At 39.7% G+C, this 18,426-nt stretch overlaps 4 protein-coding genes across 6 annotated transcripts; 3 read left to right on the top strand and 1 right to left on the bottom strand.

Moving 5' to 3' along the window:
- The first annotated feature begins 842 nt into the window (after positions 1-842).
- Positions 843-9,573, top strand: LOC307267752 (cystatin-B-like). 3 transcript variants are annotated; one of them, XM_080050138.1, is made up of 3 exons: positions 843-1,040; positions 2,411-2,512; positions 9,235-9,573. In XM_080050138.1, the coding sequence occupies exons 1-3, from the start codon at positions 930-932 to the stop codon at positions 9,361-9,363; spliced, it is 342 nt and encodes a 113-aa protein (XP_079906264.1). In that variant the 5' UTR covers positions 843-929; the 3' UTR covers positions 9,364-9,573. The 3 variants fall into 3 exon arrangements, with proteins under 3 accessions (XP_079906264.1, XP_079906262.1, XP_079906263.1); XM_080050136.1 differs by lacking the exon at positions 9,235-9,573 and adding an exon at positions 2,903-3,231 and having other exon boundaries at positions 845-1,040; XM_080050137.1 differs by lacking the exons at positions 843-1,040; positions 2,411-2,512 and adding exons at positions 8,035-8,194; positions 8,301-8,402.
- On the top strand, positions 5,611-7,203 carry LOC307267753 (cystatin-B-like). Its single transcript, XM_080050139.1, has 4 exons — positions 5,611-5,823; positions 5,918-5,997; positions 6,087-6,188; positions 6,417-7,203. Exons 2-4 carry the CDS (start codon positions 5,923-5,925, stop codon positions 6,543-6,545), a joined length of 306 nt encoding a protein of 101 aa, XP_079906265.1. The 5' UTR covers positions 5,611-5,823; positions 5,918-5,922; the 3' UTR covers positions 6,546-7,203.
- A 1,791-nt stretch (positions 9,574-11,364) lies between the features above and the next one.
- Positions 11,365-13,773, bottom strand: mix23 (mitochondrial matrix import factor 23). Its single transcript, XM_080049967.1, has 5 exons — positions 13,717-13,773; positions 12,772-12,897; positions 12,484-12,630; positions 11,784-11,843; positions 11,365-11,671 (listed from the first exon to the last, which is right to left on the bottom strand). The coding sequence occupies exons 1-5, from the start codon at positions 13,765-13,767 to the stop codon at positions 11,621-11,623; spliced, it is 435 nt and encodes a 144-aa protein (XP_079906093.1). The 5' UTR covers positions 13,768-13,773; the 3' UTR covers positions 11,365-11,620.
- A 640-nt stretch (positions 13,774-14,413) lies between these two features.
- On the top strand, positions 14,414-18,363 carry fam162a (family with sequence similarity 162 member A). The gene is made up of 5 exons (XM_080050355.1): positions 14,414-14,552; positions 15,603-15,704; positions 16,654-16,765; positions 17,162-17,270; positions 17,501-18,363. Exons 1-5 carry the CDS (start codon positions 14,510-14,512, stop codon positions 17,615-17,617), a joined length of 483 nt encoding a protein of 160 aa, XP_079906481.1. The 5' UTR covers positions 14,414-14,509; the 3' UTR covers positions 17,618-18,363.
- Positions 18,364-18,426: the final 63 nt, after the last annotated feature.

The following is an 18,426-nucleotide window of genomic DNA, read 5'->3' on the forward strand; positions in this document are numbered from 1 at the left end:
GCATCATCTACATTATGAAAAAATACAAATATTTGTATTTTAATCTACTGACCATAAACTGGGAATAAGCAATAATTTTAACTCTAAGTGTAGGTTGTAAGGCAGACATCATGGCCCCACATCCTGAAAAACAAAAAAAAAAAACTTAAATAACTAAAGAAAGTGAAACTAATAATTTAGGTTTCATAGGCCAAACAGCTTTTGTGCCTTGTTTTCAAACAAAAATCTAATCAAAAATACACTAAAATGATACATAATTTGATCGCATATGGTACATTATAACTTTCATATGACATAGTACATGACTAATCTCTGTTCCCTGCTGAATGTCTGATCCTGCCAGTAAGACTTAATTCATTTCTCCAGGACTTGAAAACCTGGTTTAATGATGGAAATGTATTGCACTGCCCTCTTAGCCAGGTGGGTGTTCAGCTTGATCGTATAGAGAAGATCAGAGATCATTTTAGAACATCCTGGTGCCATTGTTCAGTACACATGCGTTAATATCCCCCCTTGGAACACTTTCAACTTCATTTTCATGAGATTTTCCTGAACAACTAGCCTGTGTCATCCAAATCTTGTCACTTTCTAGCAGTGTGTTGAACATGTTTTTCAGCTGTCATATTCAAAGACGGACACGCCTCCAACTATTCCACGATGTCTTTAAAGAAGGCGGGTAAAGATAAATAATTGAAATATACTTTAAGAACCACCCATCCTTATTCTTTATAGTTTATTATTTATTTTTTAAACTCAACATTTTAATTGTATTGTTTGTCATTGTGTGGTGTCATTACCCCCCTATACATTGATGGTACAGTCCAAGATGCAAAGTAATAAAACTGACTCAAGGGTGAACGCCTCACTCAAGATTCAAGTTTGTTCTTGTTCGTGTCTTGGCTACTTATTGTTACTCAAACTTTGTCACAATGGAGCAGCAGACGATCTGTGGAGGGGGTCTCCCATTTGAGGTGCCAATGATGGGAGGGACTGGCGAGCCAAAGGAGGCTAACTCAGAAATCCAGAAGATCTGTGATCAAGTAAGAAGAGAAAGGAAATATTATTCGGTCTTTCACCACACTCCTGCAATTGGTTTGCCAGCTACTTAATCCACCGAGTCCAGCAAGTTAAATCGGATAACATTAAATCAGCCCCTCTCACCATCACCAAAGGGGTGCCACAGGGTTCTATTTTAGGCCCAACACTATTCTCCATCTACATTAACAATATAACCAGGAATGCAGGCAACTCCAAGATCCACCTATATGCTGATGACACCATCATATACTCAGAGGGCCCTTCTCTCCCCTCTGTGGCGGCCACACTACAACACAGTCTCACTTCTGTAGAACAGCATTTCCATAGCCTTCATCTTCTCCTCAACACCAAAAAAACCAAATGCATTATCTTTGACCGGAAACACGCTCCCACCTCTGTCCCAAAAATCCTCTTTGCCGACGGCTCTGAACTCGAATTTGTTTCTTGTTACAAATACCTTGGCCTCTGGCTGGATTCATCCCTCTCATTCACCACCCACATCAAGCACCTGCAATCAAAAGTCAAAGCTCGTCTGAGCTTCCTTTACCGCAATAAGGCCTCCTTCACTCATGCAGCCAAACACACACTCGTCAAAATGACCATCCTGCCCATTTTTGATTACGGTGACACCATCTACAGAATTGCATCTCACTCCACTCTCAGCAAACTGGACCCACTCCACCATTCTGCCATCCGCTTTGCTACAGGGGCTCCATTCACTACTCACCACTGCGACCTCTACAACCTGGTAGACTGGACTTCCCTTCACACCAGACGGCTCCATCACTGGTTTCTGCTCATCTACAAATCCATTCTCGGCATAACACCTCTCTACCTCTCTTCTCTTCTACACCTCTCCCACCCTGCCCGTAATCTAAGGTCCAGTGCTTTCATCAACCTCTCCATCCCCACTGTCCGCACTGTCTTTGGACGCAGTGCCTTCCGGTTCGCTGCAGCCTTTGACTGGTACACCCTTCAAAACACCCTTAAACTTTCTGTCTTCACCTCTCTCTCTGTCTTCAAACTAAATCTGCATAAAATCTTAGTTGACTCCTGCACCTGCTAGTAGCCCTTCTTGTCATACACTATTGATTAACTGTTTATTTTATTGTATTGTATGTATTGTATCATATTGAATTTTTTAAAGTGTATTTTATATATTTTTGTAAAAGTGTAATATATATATATAACCTTGTTTTCACTTTTAGCACTCCCCTCCCCCTTCCCCTTCAGGCTGCACTTGAAAATAAGAATTTTGTTCTTAATTTGCTTGCCTGGGTAAATAAAGGTTAAATAAAAAATACAGTTTTAATGTTCAAACTATTACCAGACATTTGAACAGCCTGTGTTTCATCTTGTCATTGTCACCCAGGTGAAGCCCCAAGCAGAGGCAAGAGCAGGCAAGAACTTTGGCATTTTCACAGCCAAGACCTACACCACACAGGTTGTGGCCGGGACCAACTACTTCATTAAGGTCAATATTATTTACAAGGCAAAGGGCACAACTTCAAGTCTTGAGTGAACAAGATGATCTTATGGGTCTCCTTGCTTTAACCGAATAGATTAAAAGCGACTTTAATCAATATTTTGTAATACTAACAATGGATCAAATGACCGCTGCAAAGTAATTCGAACACTTTAGATCTTTTTTTTCACAAGCCTCGACTCATGATCATATGTTTTAAAAGTAATAACTAGAGGTTTTGTTTTGTTTTTAAAGATGCGTATATTTTCAGGCATTTTTGTTGAAGTGAGAGGGAGGGGGGAAAGACATGCATCAAAGGTTGCTGCCTGGAATTGAACTGGCATTCTCTGAATGCAGCTTTAATGATCTCTTTAAACTTGACTTTTTACTTCTTTGCAGGTCCATGTTGGAGGAGACGATCACGTTCACCTCCGTGTTTACCAGAAACTCCCAGTGTATGGAGGAGATATTGAGCTGAGTGATATGCAGCAAGGCAAGAGCCATGCAGACCCTATTGGACACTTCTAATGGGATCCCGAGCCAACCAATACACTCAGTGCCTATGGGTGCATGTATTTTGGCTCATTTTACACAACAATGTTAGAGCAAGCCCCATTGCTAACATGTAACAAGATTCTGTATGTGTATTGTAGATCCTAAAGTTTGGTCAAATGGAACTATTTTGTACGAGATTAATTAAAAAACAAATCTGATCTGTTGTGATTCTATTGAGCGTGTCTTTTCTTTCTGTCATATCTGAATTGTACAATAGTTGTGTGCCAGGGCGTATGTCCTTAGAGCTCTACTGTATGTTTGAACAAAAACCATTCCAGGTTCTTTATTGATTTATGGATCTTAAAATTATACAGTCCCCCCTGAAGCTGTTTCAGACAACGTTGAGTCATGTGTTCAAAACCTGTCAAGAAATGTTCCACAGGGGTGTGACACAATTGACTATTACTTCACGATCATGGGATTCTTTTCATATTCTTACAATAAATAACAGTGATCCTTTGCACACTGATCCGTCATCAAGTTTTACTGTTCACCCGAAGGGCAGCGGATGTTGTTCATAAATGCCACTTTAATTGACACTGTTTTTTGTTGTTGAAGCAAACGGAAGAATGTCTATGTACTGTATGAGACACACCCAAGTCTGAAAGGTTGGGCTCTGTGCCACATGTGCAAAATGTGTTCAGTGTTTTTAAGGACAATGTTTTATGCCTCACTTGGTGCATGGGAAGTCTGAAGCCTTAAAACATGTTTATCATTAACCTTTTAATTATTCAAACTTTGGTGTAAAGAATCATGTTAGACATGTCAAAAATATACAGATTTTTCTTAGAAGTTTTTGACCACATAATGAATAGACAATATAAATATTACTGTATGGTATCATGGTCCCACAGCCTGAACTGTTGATGAAGCCAAATAAATAAAGTTATTTGGCAACTAAACGCAACTAAATGCTAAAAACTGTTTCCCGCCTGTTTACACTGCTGCTAAGTGAACATAGAAAATCTCTGAATGCAGGTTTTATTTATAAAAGAAAAGGATTTGAGCTAAAAGGATTTCAGAAATCCAAGACTCTGACCCAATTGAAGGTGTCATGTAACAACATGCTGTGGACGTGCAGTATATCACAAGTCAAGTTTGTTAAAAAAAAAAAATTATTGATTCTATTGGGCATGTCTTTTCTTGTGGTATGTGGTATCGGATTTGTGAAATAGCTGCATGTCTTCAGCTGGGAGAGACAGTCTCCAGTCTCCTCTCCAGACCTGGCACCCTTTCATGAAAGAAAGGGTGCCAGGTGCTTGATTGATTTATGAATCTGGCGTCATGTGTGCAAAACCTGAAGATCCACTATAGTAATTGTCCGTAGGTGTATGAACCAATCCATTGTTACTTCATGACTTTTGCTCACATTCATACCATATCCAACGGTTGACCACTGATCAGTTATTTAGTTTTTGGTTCATCTTTGAGTTTGGAAGGTTCATGGCTCAGTGCCTATGCAAATAAATAAATAAAAACAGTCATTAAGATACAGTTTAATAGTAGGCTTGGTGAGTATGAAGCCTGAAGCTTAACCTAACCTAAATCTAACCTTGAATGAACCTTTGTATTTTGCAAAGAATCATCTGCATTATTAAATAATATATATTGACATTTGAAGATGCTGACACATAAACAGGGAATGAACCAGCATTAAAACTCTTATTGTAAGTTTTAAGGCAGATACAATGGCCCAACACTTCTAATGTTGCTTTGTATTTCATTGATCATTGCAGGTATCAAATTCATTTTTAGAGCCTTATATCACAAATCGAAACTTGCCTCCCAGGGGCTTAACAATATTTAGACTATATGACACATGTTATACAATACAACTTTGATATTGTACATTTGAAATGAAGTTATATTTGTACATGTGGTACTAGTTGGTGGCCTAAGTTTCATTTTTGTTAATACCAAATTGGGACAATAATGATGTTGGACTTGCCCGATAAATAAAACCCATTTACCCCTTCTCTTTCTTTCTGCCCATTTTTTTAAAAAATTCTCGTCTATCTCAAACTCTGAGTGGTGGATGCCAACCTCCTGCTTATTCAAAGAGAAGACATAACATTTTAAGTGCATTTTAAATGAGGTTATCCTGCTACCTGTGTTTCAATTCACAACGTTTTTGCTCAGTAGTTTGCAAAGCAGTTATGTTTAGATTCAACATCTGACAGTTTGTGCACTTTTCCTCGCCTGACCCTCACATAACAGAGCCCGCTGCTTCCATCTAGTGGTGAGGACGGATATCGACCCAGAGCTGCGTCAGGTGAATTCAGCTGAGTTTTCCACTGTTTTACAAGTGGTGACAGACACAAAATGTTTCACATAATAATAACCAAACCAATGTAATAAAATTACTTGTTTCAAGAATTGTACTCCTTCTTTTACTCACCTTTGTTCCCTGCAACAACAAACAAGTCCATTCAAATGTAGTGAAAGCTGTTTCGTCTGCAGAGATTCTTTATTGGCATCAAAAGTAAGTGATTCATCTCAGAAGCCCTAAGGCAATGTTGTGAAACTAGGTCAGGAAGCTGAATATTCAAGGTGTGCCTTATCACACTCGTTCAGCAGTTGTCCTCACTACAGCACAACTTTGCTTGTCTTGATGTCTCCATCATGCCTTGGTCGGAGTAGTCAGCCCTCCTCTCATTATCTTGGGGCTGAATGGACTGTCTGATCTTGCCGATAAGACTTTTTTTTCTCCTCATGTTGTTTAGACAGACACACCTCCAACTTCACATTGTCTTTGAAGAAGACAGGTAAAGAGAAATGTTATAAAATGATTTGACTCAAGTTGAACGCTTTATTCAAAACTCAGTTGCTATTGTTTGGGTCTTTGCTACTTCTCAACAGACAAAATGGAGCAAATTAATAATGGAGGGCACACCCAGCAAAAGGAGGCTGACTCCGAAATCCAGAAGATCTGTGATTGGGTAAGAATAGAAAGGATATATTATTACAATGTTTTTATGTTCAAACTATTACCAGACAGCCTGTGTTTCATCTTCTCATTGCCACTCAGGTGAAGCCCCATGCACAGGCGAAAGCAGGAAAGACCTTTGACATTTTCACAGCCAAGATCTACACAACGCAGGTGTTGGCCTGGACTAAATACTGCGTTAAGGTAATTTTATTTACATGGCAAAGGGCACCATTTCAGATCTTGAGTGAACAAAAGGATCTTACAGGACTTTTTTGGGACTCCTCACTTATCCTGTATCGATTAAAAGCAACTTTAATCAATGTTATGTAATACAATGGAGACACGGCCACTTGTACCTGTAAGGGGTTATTGAGGGGGTAGTAGCCACTTTAAAGATCTCTTGAAACTTGACTTTTTACTTCCTTGCAGGTCCATGTTGGAGGAGACGATTACCTTCACCTCCATGTTCAGGAGAAACTTAGATGTTTTGGGGTCGACATGGAGCTGACTCACATAGAGCAGGGCAAGAGCCTGGACGATCCTATTGGACACTCATAATACTAAATTACAATAATAAAACATTGTACATATTATTTAATGGCACCTTTCATGGCATTCAGGGTCGCCTCAACGGGATCCCAAGCCAAGCAACACACCAGTGCCTATAGGTGCAGTCTCATTTGCATGAGTTTATCCTGGCTCATTATACACAACAATATTATAAGCCAGCCCCACGTGGCATGTAAAAACATACTGTATGTGTACTGTCTGTAAATCATGAAGTGTTTTCAAATGGAACTATTTCGTACAAGATACATTAAAAATGAATCTGTTCTGTTGTGATTAACTGGCTTTTCTTTCTCTGGTAGCTGATTTGTGAAAAATCTGCAGGCTAGGACACTGCCCCATATGTTTCAGTCTGCGTTGAGTCATGTGTTTAAAACCTGAAGTTCCACTCTCGGTTTACATATAACCAGATCAAGGTATTAACAAAAACGTATACTAATTGTGTATATTACTAAAATATACATGGTGCCACAAATACAACAGGCTGAAAACACAATTCACACAACCTGTCATAGTTTTTTGTTTCTGCTACAGCAGAAATAGGCCTAGGCCTACTTAAAAGAGGATATTAAAAAAAGAAAGAAGTAGAAAAGCTTGTGAAGCAGTTTAGTTTGGTGCATGACTGATCTTGCACCCTCAAAAATGTACAAACATGGAATAAAAAGTATTTCATGGCATTTTCCTGAAAAAAAAAGTGTGTCAGTGTTTTTTCTAAATCTTCTCACTTCCAGATGTTATGCCAAAAAGTGATCGACCGCCAAAAACTTGATTTCTGTCCGCGGAAGCGCGCGCAGCCTGACACAGTTGTACTGCCTAGTTTTGGCTATACCCTTGATATTCAAGGCTCAGTGGCACTACGTCAACAGCTGCTATTATATGGATCAGTCATAACGTGCAAGTACACATTATGCCTGCTGCATTTTAAGGGTTAAAGCCCTTTGGCCACTTTAAAGATATTTAAGTAGTAAAAAGCACTGGATTGGCTAGGGAACAGGACAGGAAAAATAATGCAGAGTAATATCGACAACGACAACAACAACACAACCCCCACAACAACCATAATAATAACAATAATAATATTATTAAAAATAATAATAGGTCTGTAGACTTACATTGAACGGAGAAATAGCTTTAACATGCTGCGCGCGTTCCCGCGTACGGGAATCGGTTTGTGCATGAAGATCCATTTTCGACACAACACCGGGAAGTGAACACGATGATCAGCTGTGCACACACAGACACGCCCCGGACTGACCCACATTGTCTGCGGAGGGGGCAGGTAAAGAGAACTATTGAAATATATTTTAGAGACATTCCTGTCTGAGCCTGAAACGACTTACAACAGGATATAAATGTTGTTCTTATAATTATTTTAAAACTCTTGTGAACTATTTGTTGTCATAGTCGCTCTATGACGACGTTTAAAAAAAGCAGTCCGCCCCTTACGCTGATGGTAAAATCCAAAGTGGAGGGTCATATGATTCTGACTCAACGTGAATGCCTCACTGAGTCAGAAGGTTTTGTTTGTTTCTCTGCAAATTCTCGCTAGCCTACTAAAAACTGTCAAAATGCCGATGATGTGTGGTGGGACTGCTCAGCCAAAGGATGCTGACTCGGAAATTCAAAAGATCTGTGATCAAGTAAGTAGAGAAAGAAAATGACATTGTTATTATGTCAAAACAACTCCGGACAGTGATCAGCCTGTGTTTCATTTTAATTTCGCTTCATCTTCTCGTTTCTGCTTAGATGAAGCCCCATGCAGAGACAAAAGCAGGCAAGACCTATGACGTTTTCACAGCCAAAACCTACACGACGCAGGTTGTATCCGGGACCAACTACTTCATTAAGGTAACTTTTATTTACACGGCAAAGAGCACAATTTCAGTAAAAAAATTGGTATTTCAAGACTTTTGAGGGGCCCAAGAAGCCCCAAGTTGTTGCGCCATACTTTCTCTGTAGGCCTACTGTTTAAAAGACGTTTATCAATGTTTTGTTGGCCAATATTAACAACGGATCACATGACCATGTGTGTACTGAAGTTGTAGTGAAGCCACAGAGAGTGATCACTGCACTCTACCGTTCCTTTAATTCACAGTAACTTTTTAGTTATAAACTAATTGAAGGAGGGACACCAAGCACTGGTTGTTAGACACCAGTATAAAGAGATAGGGAGATGCAGGACATTCCACCAAAGCCAGATCATTTTCCAATCAAACAATACACCAGTTAAAAACTGGATAAATGGAACAAGCAAACAAACATTGCATTTCGAAACTAATAAAGCTCATTAAGGCCATTAGGGGTTATGAAGACTTCAACAGCACCTTAAATCTGGTTTCTCAAAATGTAAAGTCTATGCTAGAATTCTGTTAAAAATGAACTTTGTTTGCATTTTTTTGAACCATCCAGCATTTCTAGATTAATCCTCCTAAGGATTTCCTTAAAGAAAACTGCTTAATATGCATGACCCACAACAGGGATTGGCTGAAGGGCCCAGAAAATCTCAACCAAGGGAATTTGATCACGTTTAAAAGATGAATGTAATAATTTCCACAAATCGAACAGTTAACAGAGCTTTCTCAGTTATTTATGTTTCACAGAAACAAACCAAAAGCTTTGACAGGAAAATGCTGATCATTCAGGATGTCTTTGGCCTAACAACATTGAATTATTATTGCAGGTCCATGTTGGAGGAGAGGATCACGTTCACCTTCGTGTTTACAAGAAACTCCCGTATCATGGAGGAGACATGGAGCTGAGTGATATGCAGCACGGCAAGAGCCATGAAGACCCTATTGGACACTTCTAATGGGATCCTATTGCCACCAATGCATCAGTGCCTACAGGCTGTAGTCTCATTGTAATCATGTATTAGTTTATCCTGGCTCATTATACACAACAATGTTATATGCAGGCCCCATTGCTAACATGTAACAACACACTGTACATGTACTGTAGATCATGAAGTGTGTTCAAAGGGAACTATTTTGTACGAGATGTATTAAAAAAATTAATCTGATTGGTTGTGATTCTATTGTGCATGGCTTTTCTTTCTGTGCTATTTGATTTGTGGACATTTTAAAGATTTTTTTTTCACACATGCAAAAAAGACGCTTGAAACGACTTAAAGATTGTGTGCCAGCTAGATATCTGCATTTGACATTGCTCAACTTGTTTGATTGCTTTATGGGTCTTAAGATTGAGCAGTCTCTTCTGAAGCTGCTTTAGTCTGCTTTTAATCATGTGTGGAAAACCTAAAGATCCACTTTAGGATTTTACAAAGATTTGTCAAACAGTTCACTATTACTTTGTCAGTGGGATTTCATTCAAGTACATACCAATCAAAATCCAACAGTAAACCTTTACACACAGATCAGTCATCAAGTTTCACGGTTCACCTCCAGTGCAGTGGGTGTGATTCATAAATGTTACTTTAGCTGACACAAACTCTTTTTGTTGAAACAAAATGGAAGAATGTCTACTATTGACAATCTTCCACTTACTGACTTGGGTGTGTACACAGTATAGAATCTATACTGAGTCACAGCTCATACTGTTTAATGGTTCACTTATGGCATATGAAGTCTGAACCATTAAAACACTTTAAAACCTACATGTTGTACAGCATAGGACACCTTATGTCTAAAGACTCTCGATTTGAATAAGAAAAAATTCAGCAAAAACACAGGGACATTTTGATCATTTAGGTCCCTAAGGCATAGCCCATTCTGTTATTTAAACCAAAGAATATAAGTTGACATTTTTCAGTGAGGAATAGCAGTGTATTAACAGCTGTCTATAAGTGTCTATATATAAAAACTTAAACCATTTTTCGACCTGCACACACCCAGAGTGGGGTCAGGATTCAGTCCACAGCCTCTAAATGACCAAATACATCTCTCAATGCAGATTTAAAGATATTTGGAAACTGAAGTTGCAGGTTCAATGTGAGAGCAACCAACGTCTGCTCACCTCTGTTTACAAAAGCCTCCAATGTCATGGAAGAAATCATAACTAAATCACACTAAAACTATGCTTAACCACATTAGGATGTGTCTCAGCGGTATTCATCTTGTGACTCCTGTTCCTCTTTGTGAGGAAGCATGATGGTGAGTGATTTTTTCCCCCGAAAAGAATGAGCAATTCAACGTTTAACCCAGCAGCTGTTTATAGTTGTTTTAGTTCCCTCAAGTTACTAAACTAATATTCTATATAGAAATCTAACATTACTTAAATATCACGTTTGTTTTTAAAATGTGACACATTTTCTTTAAATTTCTGTTTTTTTGTTGCCCTATTTTATACTGAAAAAGAATCTGAGGAATGTTTTTTGAGTTTTCAATTGTCATAAACTGAATTTTAGACAAATACACATTTTTACCTGATGATGGCGCCAGAATAAAGGTTGCGAACCAACAAAGTTACACTAATTGCCTTTGGTGGCCCATGAGCATCTGTACTTAGTGTCATGACAATCCATCCTTTAGTTGTCTAGAAATGGCCCTTTCCACAAATGTCGACCTTTAGGTGATGCTAGAGGAGAAGTCAGAGGATCACCAAAGTCAGTAGGATTCATTATATGGTCAGCACAAGTGTCCAGACAAAATTCAATGCCAATCCACCCAACGGTGGTTGAGATAATCCAGTCAAAACCAAGGGTGTTGAAATTGTCATCCCTGAAAATGTGCATTGAACCTGTTCATGCATTGAAGTGGATTACACTGCCCCTCTTAGATTTGTTGCATGTTCAAAACACTGAGTTCGGCAAATGATTTAAATCACAGACAACACAACAAGTGTCATTTGAAAATATTTCATTGTCTTTAAAAAAAAAACGTTTCTAGTACAACTTTTCCCATTAAAGAAGCACGCGGAGGACAGTTTCACAGCTGTGGTGGCAATGCAGTACAATAATTACAATGGAATACAAGGGTGTTGGAGAAGAGGTCGGCGTGGTCTGGATGGTTAAACAGCCTGCAGATGGGACCTTAGCAGCAGGTCTCAGCTTCTGGCTCCAGTCTGGATTCAACCCTCCAGTCAAGCAGCTCCTCTCATCAGAGGGAGCTTCACATCACCTTCGGGGGCGTGTAGTGGATTCTGCACCTTTCACTGAAAATCTAAAAACAGAGGAGAGCAGGACTAAGTAACATAGGAGATAATGGCCGATAATATATGTATATGCGATGAAAAGGACATTACAGGAAAAATAAGTGATGAAAGTGAACGTACCTTCAGACTTCTATCATTGACTACTTCTTCAACATTCAGCTCTGATTGCATGAGCTTTAACTGGAGACAAGGAAGAAGAAAAAACATAACTTAGAGTATTGTAAGTGTGATGACATAATACTCCTCTACTCATTTTTAAAATCATACAGAATTGTTCGTTTTGCTCCCCTGAAAGGCCGAGTTCAACTTAATTGCAAACAAAAACTAAAACAGACTTTCATCACAGTCGGCTATGTAGCCACACAGTCAGACAGTGGGTCAGGTTATTAGCCCAAGTTGAGAGACCTACCATGTCCAACAATTCAAACTAGCTCAATGGAGGAGAAAATTATTTAAAATCATTGTTTGTTGTGCTCACTGTTACATATTATCCAGTGCACCAGTCATTGAGTTTGGCTTTTTAAGATACTTGCAAAAGGTAAAATGAAAAGTCTAAATTGAAGTACCTGGTGGAGTGTTCCTTTAAATTAAAACAAATATATATATATTTCAGAACTTGGTCGCATAAAACTAAAACCATGTGTAAGACTATGTGTAAGTGAGATAAGGTTTTGGTGATGTGGGTGAATTTAGCATAATCTTCTCCAAATGAGTAGTGTCTGCCAGTGAGTCATCCAGCTGTGTGATAAACATAATAGCACCTCACGTCTTACAACCTGGTGGCGTTTAGATCCCCCTAGAGTTTAAAGGCAGGACTTACTTTGGTCTGCTCCTTTCTGAGCTGTTTGTTGAGCGCCAGGTTGGAATCATCTTTTGATCTTTCTTCACGCAGGTGTCCCACCACCTTAGATGTGTGGGCTATACAGGACTTGATGGCTTTGTCACGGCTCAGATGGGCCTCCATCATCTGTGGATGAGGTTATTTTATTGAATGAGTTACTGCTGTATTGTGATGTCAAGGGAGCTGTGTGAGGGATGTTTCACCGCACAGCCACAAAACTTCCACGGACACGTAATTTTGGTCATTGGTCATGACTGCCAGACTCACCGATTCATAGAGCTGTTTGCATGTTTGTGTGGCATCCACTTTCCCAGAGAAGGAGACTGTAGGCACGGTGGTGTTCAGGGTGTGGACGATACGGTCATCTATGGTGCGCATCGCCTTCAGCACCTCCTAAGAGACACACAGTGCGGCAAAGAGACGGGCAGTAGTTTAAAATACACTTAAACCATCAAAACAATGATTTGGACTTCACCACAAATCTATCTTATGAAGCCAAGCCATACAATGCTTCTTTCTTTTTTTTAAATTAATCTCTGGCAAATACTGACTCCACAAATTGGTGAAGCTGTACAGATGACTTCTTCTTGATCATCTAACAGAGGGACTCTGTGTTTTCCTGCCAACACTTCTCAAAGGGATGTTCCAAAAAGTAAATAAAATGTAACATCTCAAGATCCCAAGTTAAGGAGGACAACGTATTGTCATTTCACTTAGCACTCCAGTGAGAATCTCAATTGTTGAAGCACAACCTCCATTTTTTCAACCTTTAAAAGGGAATCAACACAGAAACACTGCCTGTAGCAGCACACCTTTTGTATACGTGCAAAATTCTAATAGAAAGTTATGCAGGGTAAAATGTTTGTTAAATTCCTAATCCCCATGTCTTGGCATTTTAAGACTTTTGACATATTACTTTAAGACATTTCAATACCAATAACCAAGGCATTTTTTCAGATAAAATGTGGATAATGTGTCACATGCAGGCTGAGTAAGTTCGTGTGGGAACCTGTGACAGCGACTTTCAAACCCCCATGCTGCCTGTTTACAGTCTCTGTTTGACCAGTCTGGCTCCTTGAACTCACACACACAGAGAGGGTCACCACTCACGTAAACAGGGTGTAAAAACATGATAACCAAAAGGCCACGGCTCGGACCGCTGCCGTCCCCTCGGAAGTCACTACAGACAGATTCATGCAAAGTTTATTTTACCTGAAACATCGCAAAGTCCTCACAGTCTAAAGTTCCACTGGGCGCCGCCATAGTGGATTGCGGGGTCCACGTCTGAACACAGCGCGAGGTAACTGTTCAATACAGTGCCTGACTAAAATCCATCTCGCCTAAGCTGAATACCAGTTAAAGACAGAGGCGAGTTGGCACCCCATGGTTGGCACAGGTTAGCAATAGCCTTGAGCCCCCCTCCTCCACAACCAAGGGCCACATACTATTAGGTTTAAGAATTATTACAATTATTAAAAATGTTTTGCCAATTAATAATGCCTTTCTAAAAATCCATTGTAACCTATCTGAGTAAATCATACAATCCTACATTGAAGATACAGAAGGGAGAAAAAGTAGCCTAAAAGAAGAGCAGCATACATCATTAACCATAACACAGTCCAAAAGAAGAGCAGCATACATCATTAACCATACCAAAGTCCATCTCAAGTCAAGGTTATAATAAACAGCAACATGTTTTCTTGAAGGCAGTAGTGCATAGGTACATATTCTACAGCTTATTATATGCCAATGGAGCATGAAAAAGAAAGCGCATATAGTCAAAATTCATATATACCTCCGGGCATAGAGGCTACACTTTTATTCCGAAAGGGAAACAAAACGCGAAATAAATAGAGTAATTTCTGATCAGGCACATGGCAGTCTCCTATCCTTATATGACTGGGGTCCAGTCGGTGCAGCTTGTTGACTTTCATGAACAAGGGGTGTGCTGCTCATTTCATGGCTCCTGAAACGTTTTGAGCCTTTTCTTATTCCAAAGGAAAACATGAATTTCGCCGGATCTCGCCTCTTCATTGGCAACATTATCGGTTCGTATCGTCACGTTTCTTTTACTTTTCTGCAGTAGCCTAAATGCTTCTATGTATACCTAAATCGATTTGGCAGCTGTTAAAAAAAAGTCTTCCTAAAATGTAACTTAATACATTGAATTATTATGTATTTTACAACGTTAATTAATAGGTAGGCTACATGACTGCGTGGCTGCCTCATTTAAGTGATATAGTTCCTGTGTATTGTGCAATGTGTAGATCAAGTTTAAATAGGCCTATCTTATCACGAAAATACTTTGACCTAGCATTTTTTGTTTGTTTTATTATTTTTACACGATATATCTAGGAGGCTTTGTTTACCTAGTCTCGCAAAGCCAGACCAAACTACCGCAAGTAGTATGGTCTGGAAGCACTCCGTTTAGAGCCGTCTATTCGGGGGGAAACTGGGCTGGCCTGTTTTTATTTCTTTAAACCAATCACAATCATCTACGGCGGGGCTAACCCCGGGAAGCAGCCAATGGAGGCGTAGCGTTGTTTGCCGACGCCAGCGCTTAATAGACGCTGGCTGAAGTGGTCAAGCCAGACTATTGTTTACCTGACATAGAATTAGTTGCTGTGACATTATTCATTGCCACGAATTAAGAGTGCTTAACGCTGAGATGATCAGATCCGAAAATGTATCAGTAATCAAGTAATTTTACAAGCTATAATAACGCAGTTTCAAGCTATAGATTGTGTGGATTTCGTGCTTTTCTTAATGTTATGTGCTTTTTATTGGACAAAGCAACTTCTGCATGTCATATTGGGCTTTAGGAAATGAAGATGAATAGATCAAACGATTAATTAAGAAATAACTAAGCAGTTTGGAAAGATACTTTATTCATCACTGAAGTGAAATTGTGCTTTTGAGGTGGCAAAAGATAACAAACAGCAAAAGTTCATCAGAAATGAAAAATGTGCATAGTGCAGAACACAATATATTCATTGTAGATGGTTAATGCAGTTGGCATGAATAACCAACATCAGAATGAATAGTTAGTTGCAGTCCTAGTAATATGTTTTAGCATTGTTTTCCCTATGCGTTAACAGGTCATAGGTGCAGAAAGGTCACTGAAACATGGGGCCACAGAGGGATGTGCAACAAGCCACAGGAGGCCAAAGTGGAGCATCCTCCTGCAGCTCTACCACAAGGTTGAGTTTAAGACCACATTAAGACAGATTCTCTTCACCTTTTCTTCTACTGCTTTGTCTTGTGGAAGAAGTTTTTTTCGTTGAAGAAAACTTCACTATAGTCCAATATGAAAACAAATCTTTACTTAGTTTCAAAAGACAATACAGATGATTATGGTCAGCAGCATTCATGCGTGGAGAGAAGACCAGAGCATCCTACTCATAGCAATGCCAGGGTCTTGTCTGAGTTGTACACACAAAATGAGCTGCTTGGTTGGTTGACATGGTCAGATAGGTAGAATAACAATGGAACAATCAAGTTTGGTTCTTGATGACATCAATGCTTATCTGAATCTGGGAGCTTTCTGGATGGCCCACACCAGAAAGTCCAGACAGGTTACATCAGCAGTTAAGATGAGAGGAAATACACTTCATACAATGATCAAATAATGAATGTGGAGACAAGACTAGAATTAAACTAATCAATATAAAATTGGCTTCCACGGTCTCATACATGCACAACACCACAAACCAAGATCCATATCAACCACAGAAATGTACCACCAACCATTTGCCCCTTTTCACCTATCAAGTGAATATATTGTTAATGTACTTGTGATAAAGCATTTAAAAACTCATGGTTTAAATCGATCCATGACAGTCCTACATAAATGACATCTAAAATGATTTTCTTATGACACTTTTAAGTGGCTTGCTCAGAACAAGTCAACAAGAGGAAACATGCCTGTGTTGATTGCCAGAGGATTTGGTACACCCGTTCACTTGTTGCTGCTGTAGCAAGTGTGTGAAAAATTTGTTAAGTCCCACAGGGAGAATGGACACAGGAAGCAGGGTCACATTTCAGGGTGATGGAGTTAACAACAGGGGCTTGTGAAACTGAGTTTCTCTTTGTTTTAAAAAAAAATCCAAGATGTGGTTTTAAACTCTGCTTGTTTGTTCTTTCACACAGTACCTCGTGCCAGTTTCAAACTCCCAGGCTACAAACCTTCAGACATGGACAGGAGGATGCTGTTGTGGTCGGGGCGCTTTAAGACAGCGGACAAGATACCAGAGCTTGTGTCGTAAGTAGCCTCTTCCTGTTTATAGCAGACCTCCCAGCGCGCTCCCGTCTGATTGGCCATTTGCGCGATTCAGTTAAGATGCGTCACAATAACCGAGCTAGCTAACTGGATGAGCGGCGGTGCTGTTGGGGGGTAGGCCGTGTTAACAGACGCTTGCAGTTCAAACAAGGCGTCTGTTCGTGTCTGGAGGTAATTTAAGTTGTTCCTGACATCAGGGTGGAGATCGTATCTGATCTGCTGCTGTGATAAAAGACCCTGATTGTCACGCATACAAACTGCAGACGTGCCAGCTCCTACACTCAATGAACCAAGACTCCAGTGTACAACTAACTACTGTAATCGATTTACACCAATGACACAAGCACACTGACGTTTGTTTGTACACCTGTGCCTCAGGTTTGAGATGATTGATGCTGCCAGGAACAAAGTCAGAGTTAAAGCCTGCTATGTGATGATTGGGGTCACAATAATAGCCTGTCTGGTGACAGTCTTCATGGGCAAACGGGTGAGTGACAATATATAACTGCGTTGGGTTTTTTTTTTTACAAAGAGAGAAATCTTAGTTGAATGGTTTTATACGATGTCAAAGGAGTTCTTGTCTCTGCATTTCTACTTGCAGCTTTGTCCGCCATGTTATGACTTAACTACACTGCATATTTTTACATATCAGGGCAAATATAAATAATGCGGAAATTTTCCAGATCTTACCCGTGAGTTATCCCATTCTTTTCACAGGCTGCACGCAATCACGAGTCCCTGACGAGTCAAAACATGGAGAAGAAGGCGAGGTGGAGGGAGGAACTACAGAGAGACAAGGAGGCTGCCCTTGCCCTGGCAGCGAAGGCACAGTGATGGAGGTTAACTGGTCCCTCCATACACAACCTTGTTGTTTCCCCACATATTAGGCCAATAATGTTCCCCTTCGTACTGTATGCATCACTTCAGTGCTCTCCATAGAGAGCGAGCTGAAGATATCTGATGTTGAAACTTGGTTGTAGTTTTGCAAATTGGAGATTGACATTAACACACACGTTTGGTCACGAAAGTAGAAACCAAAACATGAAATGCACTGGTACTGTAATGGAGGTTTTAGCCTTTTTGCATTCACCAAACAGAAAGATTATGAAACCAGACCAGAAGTCAGTTGAACCGTTGCACCGATTTCCTTTCCTTTCCTCACTGAGACTCATTTTCTATCAACTCTTCTAGTAAATCTCCAACACATACCTCTCAAGCTCTCTAGAATAAAGGCCTTAGGGAGACCTCTGTTTTTAAATGGGCCTCAAAGGCAACAGGCTTTTGTTTTTATCTGCCATGTGAAGACGGCTAAGCCCAGAAGGTTTTCAGGTGTTCTTCGATTTTCTTAGGGTGAAACAAATCAAAAAGTGGATCATGTACGATCCATCTGCACAGCAGTCTGTCCTGTCCTGATATACTCTTGTAATTAGGCTTGTGACATTTATGTTTGTATATAATAAACACCCAAAAATATTCAATAAAGCAATGCTTGACAATTCCTGTCTGATTTAATGACCTGATCTGGTTCCATATACAAACGCTAAAATTGAAATTATGAATGATCATTTCCTCATAAATATTGAAAAATTCTAGCATCTTGTGTGAGTATTTGCTGGTTTTCTTAGTTTTATTTGATAGTAAAC

The sequence above is a fragment of the Ammodytes marinus genome (assembly GCF_949987685.1).
Source record: "Ammodytes marinus genome assembly, chromosome: 21".
In the NCBI taxonomy this organism is placed as follows: Eukaryota; Metazoa; Chordata; class Actinopteri; order Uranoscopiformes; family Ammodytidae; genus Ammodytes; species Ammodytes marinus.